This window comes from Aspergillus versicolor, assembly GCF_001890125.1.
Source record: "Aspergillus versicolor CBS 583.65 unplaced genomic scaffold ASPVEscaffold_2, whole genome shotgun sequence".
Taxonomy (NCBI): domain Eukaryota; kingdom Fungi; phylum Ascomycota; class Eurotiomycetes; order Eurotiales; family Aspergillaceae; genus Aspergillus; species Aspergillus versicolor.
In genome coordinates this window covers 2,799,134-2,818,644 of record NW_024467525.1, presented here as the reverse complement: position 1 = coordinate 2,818,644, position 19,511 = coordinate 2,799,134, and the positions used below count along the sequence as shown (strand labels likewise).

The following is a 19,511-nucleotide window of genomic DNA, read 5'->3' as shown; positions in this document are numbered from 1 at the left end:
TCGGCATGAGCTGTGAAGAATAACATAAAGCATGTTGTATCTGGCACATAAACAATATACTCCATAGGCTGCTGGATTCCAACGTGTTTCATACTCGGGGTCCCCGATGGCATCGGAAGACCACTCTACTGATATTTCCCGTTTGATCTACACTGTAATCAATCTCGAGTCAGGCGCAGCGGGCTTTGGAGGTATCGGACCATCGGCTTGAAGCGCAGCCCTCTATATCGGTGTAGTCTGCCCCAGCCCTCGCCACCAAAGATCAGCGTCTCACGGATTTCTTCCCAGTGTCATGGCCACACAGGTCGGGGTGACTGTCGATCGTGCCACAACGTGCCCTGGAAAGTGGAGCGATATCGCCCGCTGAAGCATGGAAGCTGTGCGGCGGCCCCCAACTCAGCCCCGGCGTTCCTTAGTGCGATCCTTGGTCCCTGGCAGGTCATCAGAAGGATTGGTGCTTAGTAGTGGCGTGCGTCACCGTCAAGATAGGACGTAGGCGCCAGTAAAGAAGTATAAGAGAGCGTCAACACCAGGCATACTCTCCCATCCCATCCAAACCAAACCAAACCACAGATACTCAACACCATGGCTGCTATCCGCAACACCGTCCTCTTCCTCCTGGCGGCAACCTCTGCCACCGTCTCCGCCGAGCACCTCAAGGTCGTCTTCTCTGCCGGTGACTTCTCCACCATCTCCGGCCCTGCTGGCGGTAACACCAACGGCCACTACGGCGGTTTCGCCATCATCAACGACAACGGCGATGCCATCTACAACGACGGTACCCCCGACGACCACTCGCCCTGCTACAACACCGGCGACGGCCGCGAGTTCACCATCGAGGGTGACTGCTGGTCCTCCCCACGCACCTTCCACTGCAAGGCCGACTTCGCTGGCCACCCTGAGTCTTGCGAGGTCAAGGATGCTGATGGCAACGTCCTCGGCAGTGGTGAGGGCCAGACCGACACTACCTTCATCGGTATCTCTATTGGCCAGGACTCCAGCTGTGTCGTTGAGTTTGACTCCGACAGTGACGGCTGCCCTGTGGATGACGGCAACGGCCCTCTTCACGTCACCTCTGGTTAGATTACTGAGTCGTGGATTCAACTCTTGTACATAGATGATAAATGTCCTGGACGATCTATTGGATTGTCGATTATGAACATGAACTATATTATACTCACGAATGCATCCCATATAGTCTTTGTTTCTTGCTTTACCTGTCTCGGTCGTCGTAACCTGAATGACCTTGATTATCAAAGTAAATTAACTGACCTCGCTTTGACCTTGTAATGAAGAAATGCCATTGAGCTGGTTACTGAATAAATGATCGAAGTAAACCACAGACATACTCACAGCTAGGAACTGGCTATTAACCGCAAGGCAGTCTTGCGGTTGATACTCTACTTCAACCGGCGCCCTAGCTAGAACGCTGCCAGCTTGTCCGTACCCTAGACACTCTCTTTCCCAGGCGATATTATAAAGTTGATGATATGTTCATCGCCATCTCAAGTTTTTCCATCTTCGATTGATAATCGGACTATTCTTAGGTAGGGCATGTCCCCCACCAGATATCGCATAAGCCTTCGAAAAAGGGCTCGGAATGAAGCCGACTTACCAGTTGCTTCTATCCTGATCAGATCTATAAAGCAGATGTAGTATAAAATGAGTGAGATCTGGGATTACAGTACTTATGCCTCGAGTGTATAAAATTAGTGCCTATTCAATGTCGTCTACATGCCATTGTTCCGATTTCCGAACTGAAATATTCCCAGCACGGTTCCATTCCGGCACATTCTCCCACATCATTCGATATTTAAACACCGGCAGGCCACTTTTCAGATGAATCCTGGCATTGAATTAAACAAGAAGAGAAATAAACAGAAATAGTCAGCCTTGTTCTCACCTGGGTCGAATCATGGGCTTGAATTATAGGAACTAGCTCGGAACTACAGCGGAACGAAACCGCTCAACGCCCTTTGACAACTGCGCTTATCGATAAAAGATCGAGGAATTGCAGTTCCTCCTCTTCCCCTCCAACTCTTCCAGACTTTTCTTCTTCCCCTCAATTGATCCCGCCCTTGCTTTCTGAGTTTCGTCTGTTGTTGCTTTGCAATATATAGACAGTCACTGCAATTGATACGACAGCATATAACAGCGTCGCCGTCCCCCTTTCCTCCTCCTGCCGCCAACTCCCCGCACCACCGCACTTCGGAACGCTTCCGAGCCGCATTACTGCACAATGGACGGCGACCAATTCAGGACAGCAGCCCACGCGACAATCGATGACAGTACGTCAACCCCCCTCTATTCGCACATACTCAATTAACAATATTCCAGTAATCGGCCACCTGGACAACGTGCACACAAAGCGCGTCCTCCCCACCGTCGAACCAGGCTACCTGCGCCCGCAAATCCCCTCCGCGCCGCCCTCCGAGCCCGAAGAATGGGCCACCATCCAAGCCGACGTCGACGCGAAGATAAAACCAGGACTGACGCAATGGCAGTCCCCCAACTTCATGGCCTTCTTCCCGGGCACTGTCTCCTACCCCAGTATCCTGGGCGAGATGTACTCGGCGGCGTTCAATGCGCCGGCGTTTAACTGGCTGTGCTCGCCGGCGTGTACGGAGCTGGAGACGATTATGATGGATTGGATGGCGCAGGCGATGGGGCTGCCAAAGTGTTTTCTGAGTAACTCGGAGAATAAGGGTGGAGGTGTTATCCAGATGAGTGCGAGTGATGCTGTTGCGACGGTGATGATTGCCGCGCGGGAGCGGAGTGTGCAGCAGCAGGCCAAGAGCGAGGGGTTGAAGGAGGGGACGATCGAGTATGAGGACCGGGTAATGGAGCTGAGGCCTAGACTTGTCGCGCTGAGCAGTACCCAGACCCATAGCAGCACGGCGAAGGCGGCGCTGCTGGCGGGCACGCGGTACAGGAGCATTAATGTGAGCTTGGAGAATGATATGGCGTTGACGGGCGCGGATCTGCGAGGGATGCTGGAGAAGCTGGATGCGGATAATCTGACTCCCTACTTTATCACGCTGTGCTTTGGGTCGACGAATTCCTGTGCGGTCGATCGCTTTGCGGAGATTGTGGCCGTGCTTAAGGAGAAGCCGCACTGGCAGCGCATCTGGGTGCACATCGATGCGGCGTATGCTGGCTCTGCGCTGATTGCGGACGAGTGGCAGTACATTGCAAAGGATTTTGAGGAGGGCGTTGACAGCTTCAACATGAACATGCACAAATGGCTGCTGGTCAATTTCGATGCTAGGTAGGTATCCATCCCATCTCACTAGGAGAGAGGTTATACTGATATCTGCAGTCCCCTTTACGTCCGCAACCGCCACGACCTCACCGACTTCCTCGACATCACCCCGGCGTACCTGCGTAACCCCTTTTCTGAATCCGGGCAGGTAATCGACTACCGCAACTGGTCCATCCCGCTTGGCCGGCGATTCCGCGCACTGAAGATCTGGTTCGTTATTCGCAGCTACGGTCTGAACGGACTGAAGGAGTACGTCCGCAAGGGCATCACGCTTGGAAATATCTTTTCGGATCTGCTGCGGAGCCGTGCAGACCTTTTCGAGATCATCACCAAGCCGGTATTCGGCTTGACAGTATTCCGGGTGAAGGCGCCCAAGTCGGCCAATGCAAATGGTGCCCTGGTCAATGGGTCGACTGTGGCTAAGCCGGATGAGAAGTCCGATGCTGTGACCAAGGAGGTGTATGAGCTTGTGAACGCGCGGGGAGAAATCTTTATCACTTCGACTGTGATGGCTGGGATCTATGCTATTCGTGTTGTGAGTGCCAACGAGCGTGCCGACGAGAAGTACATTCGCCGCGCGTTTGAGATTCTGGTCAACACTGCCGAGGAAGCACTTCAAAAGGTGCAGTAAATTTGGAATACATAGAAACTATGCAGACTTTGTATATACCCATATAAAACTGGGGAAATTGGGGGAATGTAGATATATAGAGGTATTATTTGAATGGATGTTAAGGATATCCTCGTTGTTGTCGAAAGTAAATAGCCATCTTGCCGAGCACAAACTTGATCCCGTTTAGAGCTGACAGGTATTCAGAAGGAAACTGAAGGTTATTCCATGTCAGGATGAGAATAGCCGCCGATGGCGCTGGCTGAGTGCATACTCAACACCATGTGAGGGCCTCGCTACTGACATATTGCTTAGAATCAACATAGATTTGACAGCAATTGAAACTTGCAGGGATAAGAAAGTGCCCGTTATGCTCCTCTGCTACAAACCTATCAGAATGCCACTTTGATATCCGTTCTGTGATCCATAAGAGCGTTAGGATCGAAGAATACATCTGTCAATCACCCATTTGTGCCTTTCATTGTGCCTTGCCATAGGAAAGCTGCTTCCTAGCAGACTATTTCGTCTCCGGACAAATTGTACCAAGGCGGATAGCATTCCCTTTCCCACTGCCCTAAGGGATATCCTCACCCAATCCATACCAGGTGACAGAAAGCCATATCCAAGTCACAGATCTGAAGTCGTCTCTTGAGCGGCTTGACCTCTCTCACTCGCCTCTTACAACTCACAAGCACGAAGCTTAGCACATCGCTCTAACAGGGAACATCCACATCCACCCTTCATACTCCCTCTGCTCCCATCTGGCATCATACTCCCCTCTGCATTTAAACAACCTCGACTTAGCTCGACACCATCCCATCTCATACAACGCTCATCCGTTTCTCACAGCACGTAATCCTCAACACGCCTCTCAAACTATTGTACCCTCATCACAAAGAATGCTACGGCACAAGTTGCGACAGGAGCGCAAAAGGAAACGCCTTGCAGCCAGGTCCAATCGACGGCCGGGACCTTCCACGAGTGCACAGCTCCCATCAGGAAGCAGTATATCGTCCAGCACCAGCACCAGCACATCGAGCACACCCAGTACACAGCCTGCTACCCGGATCCAGCCTGCTATGAACAGAGTAGACAGTCCTTTCCGGAATCTTGTTATCAGCGTAACAGGGCACCATGGTATATACACGCATGGTCAGTCTGGCGGCTTTCATATATGTCCAAGATAAGATATTAATACTAACGTTCGGAGAAGACAAGTTAAAAGGTATTATTGAGGAAATAGGCGCGCAATTCAGCGGCAAAGTCACACCGCAGTGCACGCATCTAGTTACCACTGTACGGCAGGTAGAGAATACCGGGTCGAAGGGTATGCTACATTTAATATCCTCCCAGACTGTTTGAACTAATGAATCCCTAGTCATTGGAGCATACAATGCATATACATGTGAGCTCGTTTCAAAGGACTGGCTGATCGACTCCCGCGAAGCAGGGAAACCACTACCAGAGGCAGCCTACAGAGTGAAAGCACGGACAGGAAATGATGCACCTACAATTTCGCCCGGTCAGGCCACGGGCATAAAACGGCTACTAGATGCCGGCCACTGCGCTAACAAGCGACCAAGTGTGGATTTATTCTCGCGGAGTCAGAAGATTATTATACCGGCTCATCGGGCCTGTCAGTTCAGGCGTAAGTTCTATGCCCAAAACCATGAACGAGCTAACACTGCTAAGACGAGTATTCAATTGCCGTAGATCAGTTCGGCCACCCCTGGGATGCGATGCTAGTGTACAGCACATCGAGTGCAAAATCGAATAATTTCTTCCACCTGCAGCTTCTTGTCGACAAGGATCAGACAGAGTATGTAAGTTGGGCGTGCTGGGGCAGGATAGGGGAGAATCCTCACCAGCTGAAAGCAACGCCGTGCGATGAAGAAACAGCTAAAGAAGATTTTGAGAGGCGGTTCTATGACAAAACAGGGTTCTCCTGGTGGGCGAGGTTCTGGCATCCGACGAGAGAGGGCAAATTCAGGTTTATCGCACCCAGTTATGTGTATCGGAATGCAGACGAGGATCCATTCAACGTCGCAAATGCTGAGAACATTCAATACAATATATCAGTGCCAGAATGTACACTTCCAGAGTCGGTTCAGGTGGTACTTGCTCTGATACTGAACAAGGGAGAACTGCTCGCAGCGACGGCCTCGTTGGAATATGATTCGAGAAAGCTGCCATTGGGGCAGCTGAACAAGGAGACACTGACGCAGGGGTACAATGTCTTGAAGGAGCTTTCTCAAGTGATCGGAAATCCTGCTATATCCTGGCAAAATCATCACAGCTCGCCAGAACAGGTTACGCGAAAATTGAGCAGCCAGTACTTCAGTCTGATCCCCCATGTGTTTGGAAAGAATCAGCCCCCGGTGATATCCGCAGAGAGCCACATACAAAAAGAGATGGCTCTCCTGGATGATCTCGCAAATACTGTCATTGCGAACAATATCCTCAGCTCTATCGATGCTAGCTATGTCCATCCATTCGACAGGGAATTACAGCAACTGCATCTGGACGAGATAACCCCCTGTACGCATACCCGCTAGTTTCTACATTCTAAACTGATGGCCTATAGTGAAGCGGAAATCTGCCGAGTTTAAGGAGCTGTCACAGTACTTTCGTGCCACGGAAATCGGGCGCGGCTGGCATCATGTAAACTCTTGTCACATAGTTGATATTTTCCGCATCCGCCGCACAGGCGAAGAAGACCGTTTTAATTCCTTTATTGCTGCGAACCTCACCGTGTCGAACCGCCGGCTGCTATGGCACGGCTCTAGGACCCTCAACTTCGCTGGCATCCTCAGCCAAGGCCTCCAGATTAGACCCCCTGGAGTGCACAAAAGTGGCTCGTCGCTGGGGAACGGTGTCTACTTCTCCGACGGGGCCAGTAGATCTCTAGCATTCACCTCAGGCATGAATGCCAACGACGCGGCCATGCTCCTACTATGCGATGTTGCCCTAGGCCACCCAGTCAATTGTGGCTCTGCCATTCGAAACCAGCTGCCGGGGACATTCTCTACCATTTCAGCCGAGCATTACTGGAGTACGCAGTGGAAATCCGCAGAGGCCGTTCATCCCAGCCTGGCCGGCGTTATTATGCCAGACTTTCAACCTAATCGGATGTTGCTAACCAGTGGGGGTGAATATGTCATTTACAACCCAGCACAGGTACATATTCGGTACCTGCTGACTTTGGCCAGGCTTTGAATGGAATCGTGGGCCTGAATCCTGTGCAGCAGGAGTGGGTATAGGCCATTCTTTCTCACCTTGGGTTGTTTCCAGGCAGAGAGTACCATTTTGCTTTATTTATATAGATCTTGCATGCACTAGCCATGGCCAAGGTAGTTGAAGCATGGTACCAATTTCATAATTATAGCACTAACTAAGCTATCATTCCATCCCACTTCATAAACATTATACCGAACAATAAATCAAGAACAGCTCTATATATGCAATTTCCCGACATAACAACAGTAAAAGCACGCTAAATATCGCTCCAAAGGCCAAACATCCAGGTACTTTTCAGCCCATAAGGCTGCAATTAGTAGTCATTTCACATTACTTCCTCCTCCTTATCCTTGTCGTCCACAACCCTACCTACCCGTTAGACCAGATACCACCTATTAGAGATCAAATCTTGGTCGTCCAGTTCCAGCGATAGTCCAAGCAAGCCCATCTGGCAACCACAAATAGCACAATGGTCGCAGCCAGCACGCCACCCAGCCAGAGAACGACAACCTGGCCGCCGACACTCTCAAGCATCTCTCCACCAATGGGGACGGAAATCAGAGTTCTGTACCAGTTAACACCACTTTCCACAGAATAATATGGAACGATAAGGGGGATAGGTGGACTCACGCAAACGCAACAAGCCCATACAAAGTCCCAAACTTCATCCCGATCTCCTTCGCGGGGGAAATCTGGCGGACACACACGGGGGCAAGACAGATGAACGAGCCAGATACGAACCCGTATGTCCCGCAGAACAGGTATAATGCAACCAGCGAACTGCTGAATGGGTAGAGCACGGTGAAGATGAGGATCACGGCCATGACGACGAGGATTATGAGGATGTTGATGCGGCCGTAGATGTCTGCGATGCGGCCGGCGACGAGTCGGCCGACGCAGTTTGTCCTTGGACTGTTAGCTGATTCTGTCTCATATACCGGTAGACGGGACGGGACGTACACGTTCAGCACGACTAGGAAGTTCACGCTGTCGCTAGAGCTGAAGCCCTGGGCTATGGCGTAGCTGGGGAGGAGACCGGTGAGGGCGAAGACGACGAGTTCCAGGCCTGTTCATCGTTAATATATACTAACACTGTTGATTATATTTGATAGGTATACAGAAAGTAGCAATGGACAACCATGTAAACCGTGCATCTTTGAAACAGCGAATATCAAACGCGGCCTTCAGTCTCCCACCCTTGGGAAGTCTAGACTTCACCAGCAGAGAAGCCAGTCCGCACAGAGTGAAGACAACAAGCGCAACGATACGCATGCCCCATTTGAAGCCGACGCGGTTCCAGGTCTCGCGCATGATATACGGGAATACCACACCCCCCAGCCCAGAGCCTGCCATTGCTGTCCCGAGGGCCATGCCGGCCTTCAGGTGGAACCAGTGAGGCACGCACGCCATTGCCACGTTACTGACGAGCGCAGCGCCAATACCAGTCGTCAGACCGAAGCAGAGGATGAAGTGCCAGTAGCGCGTGCATTCTGCGGTGAGGAGGATGCCCAAAGCATAGATCCCCGTGCCGGCAGTGACGAGCTCCTTCGGCCCGTAGGCGTCAAAGAGAGGGCCGACGAAGATACCCAGACTGAGGGCTGTGAAGACGAATATGCCAGAAATCCAACCGATGTCGCGGCTGGAGTAGTCGGCCAGTTGGTGCGACTCGAGGTGGGACAGCAGCACACCGACCGAGTTCATGAGTCCGTATGAGGCCATCAGTAGCAGGAAGGATCCCAGCACGACGAGCCATGACCGAGTACCGCCATCTGGGAACACATCGTCGTCGCTGGCCTCCTCTGAGCGCGGGGTGACGGTGCCAGACCTGAATGGGTCCTCGCGCTCGACAGTGGCCGCCCGATCGCGATTGTGGGCGATCGAGGGCTCAGTCAGTTCATATCCGGAGGTGGTATGGACCTGGACCTGGGGACCCTTGGTGGCCATTGCACTGGAATTGCAGATGGATGAGAGATTTGGATTGCGAGTCTCCAGGAGAGCGCAGGAGAGCGCAGAGCAGAAATATGGCCAGGTGAGTCACAGGATGCGTTGTTGGAGTAGCGGGGCTTGCATTGTCGTCTTTCGTCTTCACAGATTTATCGGGGCAGCAATCCGATTGGGAGGCGATGTGTTTCCTGAACAGGCGTGGAGGTCCAGAAAAGTCTAGAATTGTGCCACTGTCTGGTGTCTTGTGGCGTGGAGCTCCCGACGGTCGTCCGATGAGTCGGCGCGCGATCCCGACCCTCCATCACGCCGTGACCCCCGACCTTATTTATACCGTGAAGATTCTTCATCTGATTGATCTGTTTCACCGAAAACGTTGCTTTATAATGGCCCCCTGGACAGGGACACTTGCAGCTGGCTCGGGCTGCCGGATGCGGAATTGTCATGAACCCCGACGATTCAGCCACTGCGACCGGGCACTCTTTTAAGGATAGCTCGTCTGTCAGTTTAATTCTGTTAAGGATATGGATTCCATCTGTCAGTTGAAGAAGTTGGGTTCGACGGGACTGGCTACTCTTAACCCTACTTCTTCCTGAGATCAGCCTGTTCCTGAACTAATACAAATACCAAGTGGGCAAAGGAACTCCCTTGGCCTTTTATTTCGGTTTATTTTACTTTGTTTTATATATGTATTTTTTTTTTATTTTATTTTTTTACCTTTTTTACTTTTTCTTTGATTGAATACGAGTTGTGACGCAACCGATCTACTCTGCTCGTATCCATGGTTATATCAGTCAACCCCTCCAACCTCCCCCCCGTAACTTCTTAATGATAACATCCCACCATGTCTAAGCTAATTGCAATCCCCGGCGGCACCGGTACAATCGGACAGTCCATCGTCTCCGCCCTGCTCGCCCATCCAGAATACAAGCCCATCATCCTCTCCCGCGCAACACCCTCCCACCCCGACGGAACAACCTCATCGACAACTCTACGCAATGCCAAACCCGTAGAAACCCGCCACGTCAACTACGCCTCAACAGGCTCGCTAACGACCGCCCTGAACGGCGTGTATGCTGTGATATCCGCCCTCCTGATCCCCGGCCCCGAGAGCGTCCCTTACCACCTCAACCTCCTGCAAGCCAGTATAACAGCACGCGTGCACCGCTTCGCGCCCTCCGAATGGGCTCTACCCCAGAATACACATGATCAGGTAGATCTGGACCAGGGGAAGAGTATTATCTGGACGGAGGTGCAGAAGGAAGTCGCGGAGGGCAAGATCGACGCCGCCGCGTTTCCGGTGGGGATGTTTATGAATTACCTCGCCATTGGTATTAGGGATCAAGAGGTGGAAGAGGAGGCGCTGGCGGGATTTAGTGAGGGTGCGCTGATGTTTCATCTGCGTGATGACCCGGCTTGGGTGGAGGTTCCTGTTATGGAGGATGGGAGATATCCGGATCTCACGATGACGGATATCAGGGATGTAGGGAGGTTTGTTGTTGCTGCGCTGGGGCTGGAGGAGTGGGGTGGCAGGGAGCTGGGGATTGCTGGGGATACGAGGAATTTAAAGGAGATTGTGGATATTCTGAGGGGAGTGTTGGGGAGGGCGAATGTGAAGGAAGTTTCTCGCGCTGAGCTGCAGAGGAAGTTGGATGCGTTGGATTACAGTGAGTTTCTGCAGAGGATGGATATACAGTATACGATGCTCTGTGGGAATGGAGGGTCAGTAGTCAAGGGGACGCTGAACGAACTGTGTCCGGAGGTCAAGCCTACCACTATCAGGGAGTTTATAGAGAAGTACTGGAGTGACTAGTTATTACTCTGCTAGTATATATGACTACGGACTCGTTGTGTCCTCTGGCCAGCTCAGAAGAACTGCCTTGTCGCCCTTCAGCTCGAATGAGACAACGACCGATCTCTCGTTGTTCAGTGCCAGCTCATACGATCCTGGATACAGCACTCTGTTGCCTTTCTCGTCTGTTCGAGCAACACTTTCAATAGAGACAGGTACGGTCAGGGTCTGGGAATCACCAGGCTCCAGCCCTCCAAGACGGTCGAACCCAACAACCCATTTGATGGGTTGTGGCGCAGGACCAGCAGTGGTGTTCGCAAACAGCAAGGCTGTGTAGTCCGACTTGGTCTCTCCAGTGTTGGTAACAGTTGCGGTAAAGTTGAGCAGGGCCTTCTGGTCAACGCGTCCATGGCCAGGATGCGACGGAGCCAGGATGTCCTGGATATTGAACGACCCTGCACTGGTGCTCTCGGTAGATTCCTTAAAGGTGGTATAGAACAGACCGTGGCCAAACTCGTAGACAGGCTCACCGGTATACCACATGTACGTCTGGCCAGGGTTGTCCCCGCTGGGCCGGAGGTTCATGTCAATGGCTGGGAAGTCCATGGCATAGTTGGCCGGATATTGAGTGGCAACGAGACGGCCTGCAGGTGCCTTTGCTCCAGTGATGATGTCGAGCAGAGCGTGTCCGCCAGACTGGCCAGGGTATCCTCCCCAGATTAGGGCATTGACGTTGTCGTTGTTCTTCAGCGAGGACGAATCAACCTGTCCTCCGCCCATCTGCAGGACGATTAGTGGCTTCCCAACCTCACTGAGCTGGTCAATCAGGTCGAGTTGGTTTCCTGGCCAGGTGATGTTCTCGCGGTCCATGGCCTCTGCCTCGATGGTGTTGTCGATGCCACCAGCAAAGACAACCACATCAGCCTGTCTCGCAGCCTTGAGTGCAGCCTCAAACCCAGCAGTCGAGTTCGAGTTGAGGTCTGCCCCTTTCGCATAATGGACATTGAAATCCGATTCCTTGAACGCATCCAGCGGACTGATCAGATATGGCGCAGGCCCAAAGTAGTTCCCCTGCAGCTCCTCAGTCACATTCGCCCATGGCCCAACAACAGCAACACTCTTGACGCCGTCCTTCAACGGCAGTGCACCATCATTCTTAAGCAAAACGATACTCTCCACCGCGGCCTGGTATGCCACATCCCACGCATCCGTCTCCAGCACATCCTCCCACGAAATATCCCTATACGGCGCATCCTCACCATCAAAATAACCAGCCTTAACAAGCGAACCATAAAGCCTCACAACACCCCGTTCAATCTCGCTCCTCGCAACAAGCGCATCCCCAGCCGCCTCGTCCAGATACCACTGATACGACGTCCCACAGTCAATATCCGTCCCAGCCAGCACAGACGCCGCACTAGCCGCCGACTCATTGCCCGCATACCCATGCGGATTCCACACATTATAAACAGCACCGCAATCCCCCGAGACATACCCCTCCTCCACAAAACCAAACGTATCCCTCAGCAGCGTCTGAAGGAAGAATACATTCGCACACCCAGGAACCCCATTCACCGCATTATACGAGCACATCACACTCCTGACCCTTGCATCCTTCGCCGCAACAATAAACGGCGGCATATAATACTCCGACAGCTCCTGCTGCGTAATCTGCATATCATTCCCCAGCCGCGAATGCCCGCTCCAGCTCTCAATGTCATACCCGGCGTAGTGCTTCGCCGTGGCAATGATCTTGATCGTCTCCGGGTCCACCCCGCCCTGCAGTGCGGTGATGTATTCGAACCCGTACACGGAGGCGAGGAATGCGTCTTCCCCTGGTGTTTCCTGCCCGCGGCCCCAGACGGGGTGGCGGAAGGTGTTGATGTTGGGGGAGTAGACGTCTATGCCGCCGTGGCCGGCGTTGCTGAATGCGCGGAGCTGCGTCGAGACAATCGACCCGATATGCTGGATGAGGGTGCGGTTCAGTGCGCTCATGGTGTTGATGGGCATGGGGAAGGACGTTGCCCAGCTGAATTTGCCGGAATCCTGGAAATTAGCCCGTCCGACGCCGTGCAGGGCTTCGCCCCAGACTTGGTAGTTGGGGAGGCCGAGGCGGGGCACGCCTAGGTTGCTGTTTCCGGTGTTGTTGAGCAGTTCGTCGAGTGTGAAGAGGGAGACGAGGCCTTTGGCGCGGGTGAGGGGATCCAGGCTGCGGTCGCAGACGGGGGTATTAGCCAGGGGACCGCTGGTGCAGGAGGGGAAGGACATGTTGAGGTGCATCAGGCATTGGGGGAAGAGGTTGGGGTTGGCTTCGACGTTGTAGTCGACGAAGCTCTCGTTTGCTTGGGCCGCTGCTGCTGGGAGCAGCACTGCCCAGGCGACGATTGAGGTCTTCATGATAGCGACTTTGCACCTTTCTTCGAGCTTGGGAGATGCTGGTATTCAGTGGGAAGCTCTCTTATATTGGCAGTAAAGCCGAATAATTGCCGATGGATAAATGGAGGCGCATAACAATGCAGATCGCTGCGGAGATGCGGGGATCAAATTAGCCTAATTTATTTTCACAGAATGATAATTAACTGGGTAATATAATTACTGGGTATACTGGATATATCGATATTTATCGGGCATGGACAGTCAGTGCTTCCATTGAGAAATCCAATGATAAATCCAAAGAGAATCCCATGGTAACCCGAATTAACCATCCGGAGCATCCGAGTAACAATTACTGTTCACTGTTCAGCCTGAATTACCGACGATCTTGAGCTCATCTCCAACTGCTTTAGCCGGTCGTCCGTGCGAGAGTACAGGGGGCAGGGGGAAGGGGGATCTCCGGACGTACATTCATACATACTCGCCAGCCTTTTTGTCATTTTAAGGATACCCCTTGCTGACTTTTACTAGAATATATACCATGGTATGGTTGACTCTTTTTATATTACTAGTGAAGCTGAACCCGAGCAAACCGTAGGATATCTCCTCAGCAGGGATTTGACTGGCAGGCTGCTCTCAGGCTACGAATAGTAATAGACTACTTTAAGGCTATTAATATACTCTGAATGATCATCCACTATTTAAGCAAAATTTCTCCTCCCTTGAGACTTGAACCAGCGCGAGGCATGGTCAAAATCCCCGCAGCAACAAGGTCCTTCGCAAGCCGTGAAATGACCCCATCGCAGCCTCTGGCGGCAATAACATTGACGGTTACTGGGATCAGCTCCGTATGATTGGTTATCGTGCTGAAGACAGGGACATCGCCGAGGGGGTAGACGCTATCGGGCGCCTCTGCAAAGACAGATATCAGTCCATTCGAGAAGCCAAATGGTAACGAGGGAGGGTCGAGGTAGCGATTGCGGTTCGACAAATGGCCTGTGCTGTCGGTGTGTAGGATGATGCCGGATGAACAGCTGCGAGAGTCAGGAGAGGGCGGGAGGATCTTTTCGTTGAACCAGTCCATAAATAGTGTCTTGTTGGCGATGGCTTCATCGAGTATGGAGGCAGGCTGCTCATCAGCCCAGGACCAGCGGGCCAGGGGAGAGGGATCGACAAAGGGAAGTCGAGCATCGTGTGTCCCTTGTATAAGTTAGCTCCTGCTCGAGGGTAGCCGGAAACGACGTACCTGCATAGTCTTCGTAAAAGGGGTCACGGAGTAATTTAGTCTGTTCTTTGGTGATAAGCGCGGTGTAGGTGACATTTAGAAGCTGGGAGATGGACTGCCCCTGGGCTTCAGCAGGGCCAGATCTTGTCCATTCCTTGTCGAGGTCAAGAGGTTTCATACTTGTACCCAAGATTCGAGCCATATTTGCAGCGAATTCCCAGAGTATCCGACCTTCAGATGTATTTGCAGAGGGAAAGTCCAGCGTATACAGGCTTCTGGGGTAGACAATGTCCTTTTCGCTATAGGATGTGTAGTTGTTGCCGTATAATGCTGCATTGGCAACGTCCCATATATATGGATCACGGGCCAAGAGTCCAACAGTATCAAGCGTTGGCGACAATGGCATTACATCGTCTAACGGTATCAAGCCATATGTCGGGCGATTGCCAAAAACGCCCTGGACAGCGGCAGGACCACGAATTGAGCCACCTGTATCACTTCCTACCGCTACATCGAGCCACTCGTAGGATCCGATAGATGAGCCAGCTCCAGCTGACGAGGACGCCGTATCCTGGTAGCCATCACCACGGGGGTTGAACGGTGCATGATAGTCAACCCAGTCAGCAGTTGGTGTCTCGCCGTTCGCGAACTGAGACAGCTTCTGGAGACCTACAATAACCGCGCCGGCATCAATCAGGTTCTGAATGGCAATGCTCGTGTTGTTCGCGGGAGGATAAAGGCCATACCAGGCCCGGTTACCATTAGATCTCTTCATGTCGGCAATCTCGAAGATGTCCTTTACTCCAATACGGACTCCGGCTAAAGGCTTCTCCTTGGTCGGTGTGAAGTATAGACGAGAAGGCACGCCAATAGTCAATGACCCCGCCGATGGGGCTTGAGCAGACAGTGTCTGGAAGCGTCCGTCTGGCCGTTGCAGCAAAGACTGGCTGAACGCACCGGCAAAGTCATCATACAGTCGAAATACTGGATAAGCGTGCCCGGTAGAGGTATCAAGGAAATAAGGGCCTGAAGGCACCCGGCTATCATGCAGAAGTGGTATGACCGACGAGTTGTGATTGGCATAGTAGGTTGCCTTTGCCGGCTCAGATACGTCAGCGCCGCCAACAAAAACCGTGTCGAGGAAGTCTGGTTGCCAAACATCGTCTTTCGACGCCCAACTGGTGAAGATATCCTCGAGATCGCGATGGGGTTGCGCCAGCACAGTCACTGGAACCAGGCCCGGTGCGTACCTGACGATGTCATCCAAAAGTCGGAGGTCAAACACACGCCCTGCTGAAAACGGTGATGCGAAATAATGAATACCCTGCGACTTCATAGAGCTGCCAGCATATTCAAAGCGTCCTGCGGCGGCGAAACTGGTTAAGACGGCCAAGACACCGAGGTGATTGAACATGATGGGCGACGATGATGCCAATAGAGTTGAGCATACTCGGAGATGTTCAGGGATTCAACGTGTGTTTATACCACACGATGCATGCAAGAACTCTTCTCATTCTCCGCGGTGGATCCATGACATTCTTGGTCCATCGACGAGGCTACTGCACGAATTAACCCCAAATGGGGTATTTAAACCGCCGGAGTCTACGCTGCGTGAGGGGCCATAGCACGGCTACTGTCCTAATAGAGATGGGCAAATTCATTTATTTTAGCAAGTACAAGGACTCGGGCAGAAAATAATCATGATTGCTTGGATCTAGCTACTAGGTCGTCTAACTCCAGCGTGATGCAAGGGTAAATGCATGTATTATCTCTAGTATATACCTACTATCTCTACCATCTACTGCCTCACAAACCTCTCCTTATGGCTCTTAAACAAGGTACTCTGATCCAAAACCTCGCCAGAAACCACATCCAGAAAGACAATCTTGAGATGATTCGCATCCACAAACGAAATCGTCGCATACGCATAACTCTCATCATCCGAGAACTGGGTAAAATCCGGCTTACTCGAGATCGACGACAGACCCTCAATATTCCCCGCCGCCCCAGAGACAATATACATCGGCGCCTTGGGATCCTGCATCCCATTGGGATCAGGGTTGCTGTTGTAAACAGGCAGGAAGCGCTGCGAGTTGTGCTCGTGCCCGAATACGCCCAGGTCCACGCCGTACTTGTACACTATATCCTCGAACGCCTCCTGGCATGGCTTGCAGCCTGACCCGGCTGTATACCACGGCCTATGTCCGGCGATGATAACCCACGGCGTGACCGACCGGTCTACACTTGCCAGATCGGCCTCGAGGAACTGTAGCTGCTGGTCTTTTGCGCCGAATGGACCAGCGCCTAGACCGGCCGATCCACCCTGAGCATCAGGGGCATCTTCAAAGTCCGTCTCGGTGTTGATCATAACGATATGAGCCATACCATACTCGAAGGAATACCAAAAGGGCGGCTGGGCGAGTTCGCGCGCTTTATTCGCAAGCACCTTGGCCGAGTTATTCGTCGACACCGACGGGAACGAGGAAGGCATGGTGTTTCCAAAGCGGTGCATGAAGTCCGTAAAGTTCTTCTGGCCGTCTGGGCACAGGCCCGTCGTGAATGGGATTTCCTGGCATGCGGCCTCGTGGTTCCCCGGGCTGGCCATGTAGGGCTTGCGGCCGGCGATGGGGGCGAGTTGCGTGTAGAAGTTCTCTAGGATTGCTTGGTAGGCGTTTTCGCTGTCGAGGAGGTTCGCCGGGGTGAGTATCCAGTCGTCAGCGTAGGCGAAGTCGCCCGGGTGGATGATGAATTCGTAGTCGTCGACTGTGTTGGCGAGGCGGCCGATTGTGGTGTGGTTCAGCGATGGGTCTATACTGGGGATGACGTCCTTTTTGGTCTTGTCGCCTTCGATTGTGAAGCCGTCTTGCCCGTAGACGCCGAGGTCGATGACGGCGTTGATGCTGAAAGCGGTCTTGTCGCCGGGCGAGCGAGGGCTGAGGAAGTGGTCGACGCTGGAGTTGGTGGACACGATCTTGTAGTAGTATGGGATGCCGGCAGTGAGGCCGTCGAGGATGACCACGTTCTCGTGCGTGCGAGAGCTGGGATACGTGGTGGACGCGCTGGCACAGGAGCGCTTGTCGAGCTTGCTACTGGAGGTGCCATACTCCACGCAGGACTGGTTCAGCTGGGTATACGTATTCCATCCGATAGACACGGCTAGGACAGTCAATATAGGCCATCATATGGGTTGGTGGCTTACCATTGGGCCCGTATATAGCAAGACGCTGCTGGAACGGCGTCGTCAGATCAGCAGGAAGGGCAGGCAGGTTCGCCTTTGCAAGGGCAGACGCCGCCAGCAACGGCGCAGCTAGTAAAGAGAGTCTCATGGCGTTTTGATGGTGATCAAGCTGTCAAGATCTGCCACCAAGACGGGCGGACGCCATCATATAGGCCGCCAGAGCTTGACTGCAGCGGCATGTGGATGGAATTTTTAACGGCGTCACCCCAATCAACACGATCTCACCAGGCACGCTGCTGATCCCCTGGAACCGAGCTGGATAAGCCCAGATCCCTTCCTGGTTATTGGCAGATGGCCCGCGGAATCAGACGGCCGGTTAGCTGGTTAAGGGGCACATGCAGCGTTCGCAGATCGTCAGTGGCCACTCAGGACTGTCCTTTATTAACTGTGGATACTCTGCAGTTAGCAGGTCCTGCCGAATTGTAAATTATAAATTGCTGTGTTCCGAGGCTGTTGCTATCCTGCTTGATACAGCATCTCCCCTGGGCATCAGTAGAGTGTTCTGGAAATTTCCCAATTCCATTACGAATAAGTATATCACAAGTCTGCACCTACATGCAGAAAATGCAACGTACTTGAATTCACATGAATTCGATGTTATCAGCGGGTCGCTCCACTCGCTTAGATCCTATACAGCAAGATCGTCACTCCTCGATCAGACCAACAATGTCTTCAAGATTCGTAACTGCAACAGTCGGGCGCAGACCCGGAACTGCTGCATCAGCCCATCCTCGTCCAGCACGGTCAACCCAGATCGCATTCATGCCCACGCTCCTCGCCCCGACAACATCAAACGGATTGCCACTAACCAGCCAGATATCCTGCAACTCGTCTTCCTTGCCCACCTCTCTCGCCAGATGGTAATAAACATCCGGCGAGGGCTTGTACTGCTTCACCTCGTCAACGGTGACAATATCTGCAAAGACCGCCGCGTGCGGGGACAGGTCAGGGGAACGGCGCACCGAATGCGACACCATCTCGCGCGTGCCGTTCGAGAATACGACGGCCTTGACGGTCGGACTCTTCGCTAACCGGTTCAGGGTTGGCTCGACGTCGGGGAAGGTCGATAGCTCGTCGTAAGCGGCCATTAGGGCGGCGATGGCGTCGTCGCTGAGCGAGGCGTCGTGTTCTGCGAGGGCATGGTGCAGGGAGTTGCGGGTAACCTCGGAGAAGGGCGAGTATATTCCTACCTATATTAGCTCGTGTCAAGGATCTTGAATATCTTCAGGGTTGGATACCCATGCTGTTCAGGCGCCAGGTGTACTCGAGCTGGTAGCGGCGCCAGAGACTCGAGATGGACTGGGCCTTTGCGGGGAAGTGCGCCTCGAGTTTCTTGGCTATGGACTCGGTGGAGAGCAGAGTCCCGTACAGGTCGAATGCGATGACTTTTGCCATATTGTATCTGGATGGATGGTGGTTGAAGATGCGGGGAATTACCGTGGTTATTTCATGCTGGCAAGGTGAAGGCTGTCCGCCCGCAATTCTGCAGGAATGTTACACACTCTGGCAGAGACTGCGGGGAAGATGCTTAGCCTCCTTTTGTCCGATCAATATAAACAATATAAAATATAAACAGCCGAATCTCAGGCCTAGACCTTCACTCCAGCAATATAAATCTATGTCCTCCGCCGGGTTTGCGCCCGTTCTGATGCTGCCCGGAGAATTACACCACATCACATGGACTCGAGAGCTTTAGAAATGCAGAAATAAATAGTATCACATGAAGTTCTTCAGTTTGGCATCAACTACTGGATGGAACGACTTGTCTGTGGCGTGGGAGTTTGATAGACTCCGTGGTACTTCCAGGTTGGTCTGATGAATATAGATTAAACA

General features: G+C 52.6%; 9 protein-coding genes across 9 annotated transcripts; 4 read left to right on the top strand and 5 right to left on the bottom strand.

Annotated features, from left to right (window-relative positions):
* Positions 1 to 585: 585 nt before the first annotated feature.
* ASPVEDRAFT_80489 (uncharacterized protein) lies at positions 586 to 1,083 on the top strand (the record flags this gene model as incomplete). The annotated part of the gene is made up of 1 exon (XM_040816880.1): positions 586 to 1,083. One exon carries the CDS (start codon positions 586 to 588, stop codon positions 1,081 to 1,083), a length of 498 nt encoding a protein of 165 aa, XP_040664623.1.
* Positions 1,084 to 2,048: 965 nt separating this feature from the next.
* On the top strand, positions 2,049 to 3,999 carry ASPVEDRAFT_162408 (putative aromatic-L-amino-acid decarboxylase). Its single transcript, XM_040808601.1, has 3 exons — positions 2,049 to 2,288; positions 2,338 to 3,268; positions 3,320 to 3,999. Exons 1-3 carry the CDS (start codon positions 2,240 to 2,242, stop codon positions 3,891 to 3,893), a joined length of 1,554 nt encoding a protein of 517 aa, XP_040664622.1. The 5' UTR covers positions 2,049 to 2,239; the 3' UTR covers positions 3,894 to 3,999.
* Positions 4,000 to 4,771: 772 nt separating this feature from the next.
* Positions 4,772 to 7,132, top strand: ASPVEDRAFT_80487 (uncharacterized protein; the record flags this gene model as incomplete). Its single annotated transcript, XM_040816879.1, has 6 exons — positions 4,772 to 5,024; positions 5,086 to 5,199; positions 5,251 to 5,520; positions 5,565 to 6,410; positions 6,457 to 7,049; positions 7,082 to 7,132. 6 exons carry the CDS (start codon positions 4,772 to 4,774, stop codon positions 7,130 to 7,132), a joined length of 2,127 nt encoding a protein of 708 aa, XP_040664621.1.
* Positions 7,133 to 7,159: 27 nt separating this feature from the next.
* Positions 7,160 to 9,378, bottom strand: ASPVEDRAFT_162406 (MCT family MFS transporter). Its single transcript, XM_040808600.1, has 4 exons — positions 8,228 to 9,378; positions 8,070 to 8,175; positions 7,740 to 8,015; positions 7,160 to 7,674 (listed from the first exon to the last, which is right to left on the bottom strand). Exons 1-4 carry the CDS (start codon positions 9,051 to 9,053, stop codon positions 7,512 to 7,514), a joined length of 1,371 nt encoding a protein of 456 aa, XP_040664620.1. The 5' UTR covers positions 9,054 to 9,378; the 3' UTR covers positions 7,160 to 7,511.
* A 516-nt stretch (positions 9,379 to 9,894) lies between these two features.
* On the top strand, positions 9,895 to 10,863 carry ASPVEDRAFT_80485 (uncharacterized protein; the record flags this gene model as incomplete). The annotated part of the gene is made up of 1 exon (XM_040816878.1): positions 9,895 to 10,863. The coding sequence occupies one exon, from the start codon at positions 9,895 to 9,897 to the stop codon at positions 10,861 to 10,863; it is 969 nt and encodes a 322-aa protein (XP_040664619.1).
* Positions 10,864 to 10,875: 12 nt separating this feature from the next.
* Positions 10,876 to 13,482, bottom strand: xlnD (beta-xylosidase XylA). Its single transcript, XM_040814018.1, has 2 exons — positions 13,439 to 13,482; positions 10,876 to 13,365 (listed from the first exon to the last, which is right to left on the bottom strand). The coding sequence occupies exon 2, from the start codon at positions 13,237 to 13,239 to the stop codon at positions 10,888 to 10,890; it is 2,352 nt and encodes a 783-aa protein (XP_040664618.1). The 5' UTR covers positions 13,240 to 13,365; positions 13,439 to 13,482; the 3' UTR covers positions 10,876 to 10,887.
* A 256-nt stretch (positions 13,483 to 13,738) lies between these two features.
* ASPVEDRAFT_162398 (uncharacterized protein) lies at positions 13,739 to 15,903 on the bottom strand. Its single transcript, XM_040808599.1, has 2 exons — positions 14,462 to 15,903; positions 13,739 to 14,415 (listed from the first exon to the last, which is right to left on the bottom strand). The coding sequence occupies exons 1-2, from the start codon at positions 15,852 to 15,854 to the stop codon at positions 13,913 to 13,915; spliced, it is 1,896 nt and encodes a 631-aa protein (XP_040664617.1). The 5' UTR covers positions 15,855 to 15,903; the 3' UTR covers positions 13,739 to 13,912.
* A 335-nt stretch (positions 15,904 to 16,238) lies between these two features.
* Positions 16,239 to 17,766, bottom strand: ASPVEDRAFT_123510 (purple acid phosphatase family protein; the record flags this gene model as incomplete). Its single annotated transcript, XM_040806090.1, has 2 exons — positions 16,239 to 17,596; positions 17,640 to 17,766. The coding sequence occupies 2 exons, from the start codon at positions 17,764 to 17,766 to the stop codon at positions 16,239 to 16,241; spliced, it is 1,485 nt and encodes a 494-aa protein (XP_040664616.1).
* A 556-nt stretch (positions 17,767 to 18,322) lies between these two features.
* ASPVEDRAFT_126057 (haloacid dehalogenase, type II) lies at positions 18,323 to 19,073 on the bottom strand (the record flags this gene model as incomplete). Its single annotated transcript, XM_040806326.1, has 2 exons — positions 18,323 to 18,864; positions 18,917 to 19,073. The coding sequence occupies 2 exons, from the start codon at positions 19,071 to 19,073 to the stop codon at positions 18,323 to 18,325; spliced, it is 699 nt and encodes a 232-aa protein (XP_040664615.1).
* Positions 19,074 to 19,511: the final 438 nt, after the last annotated feature.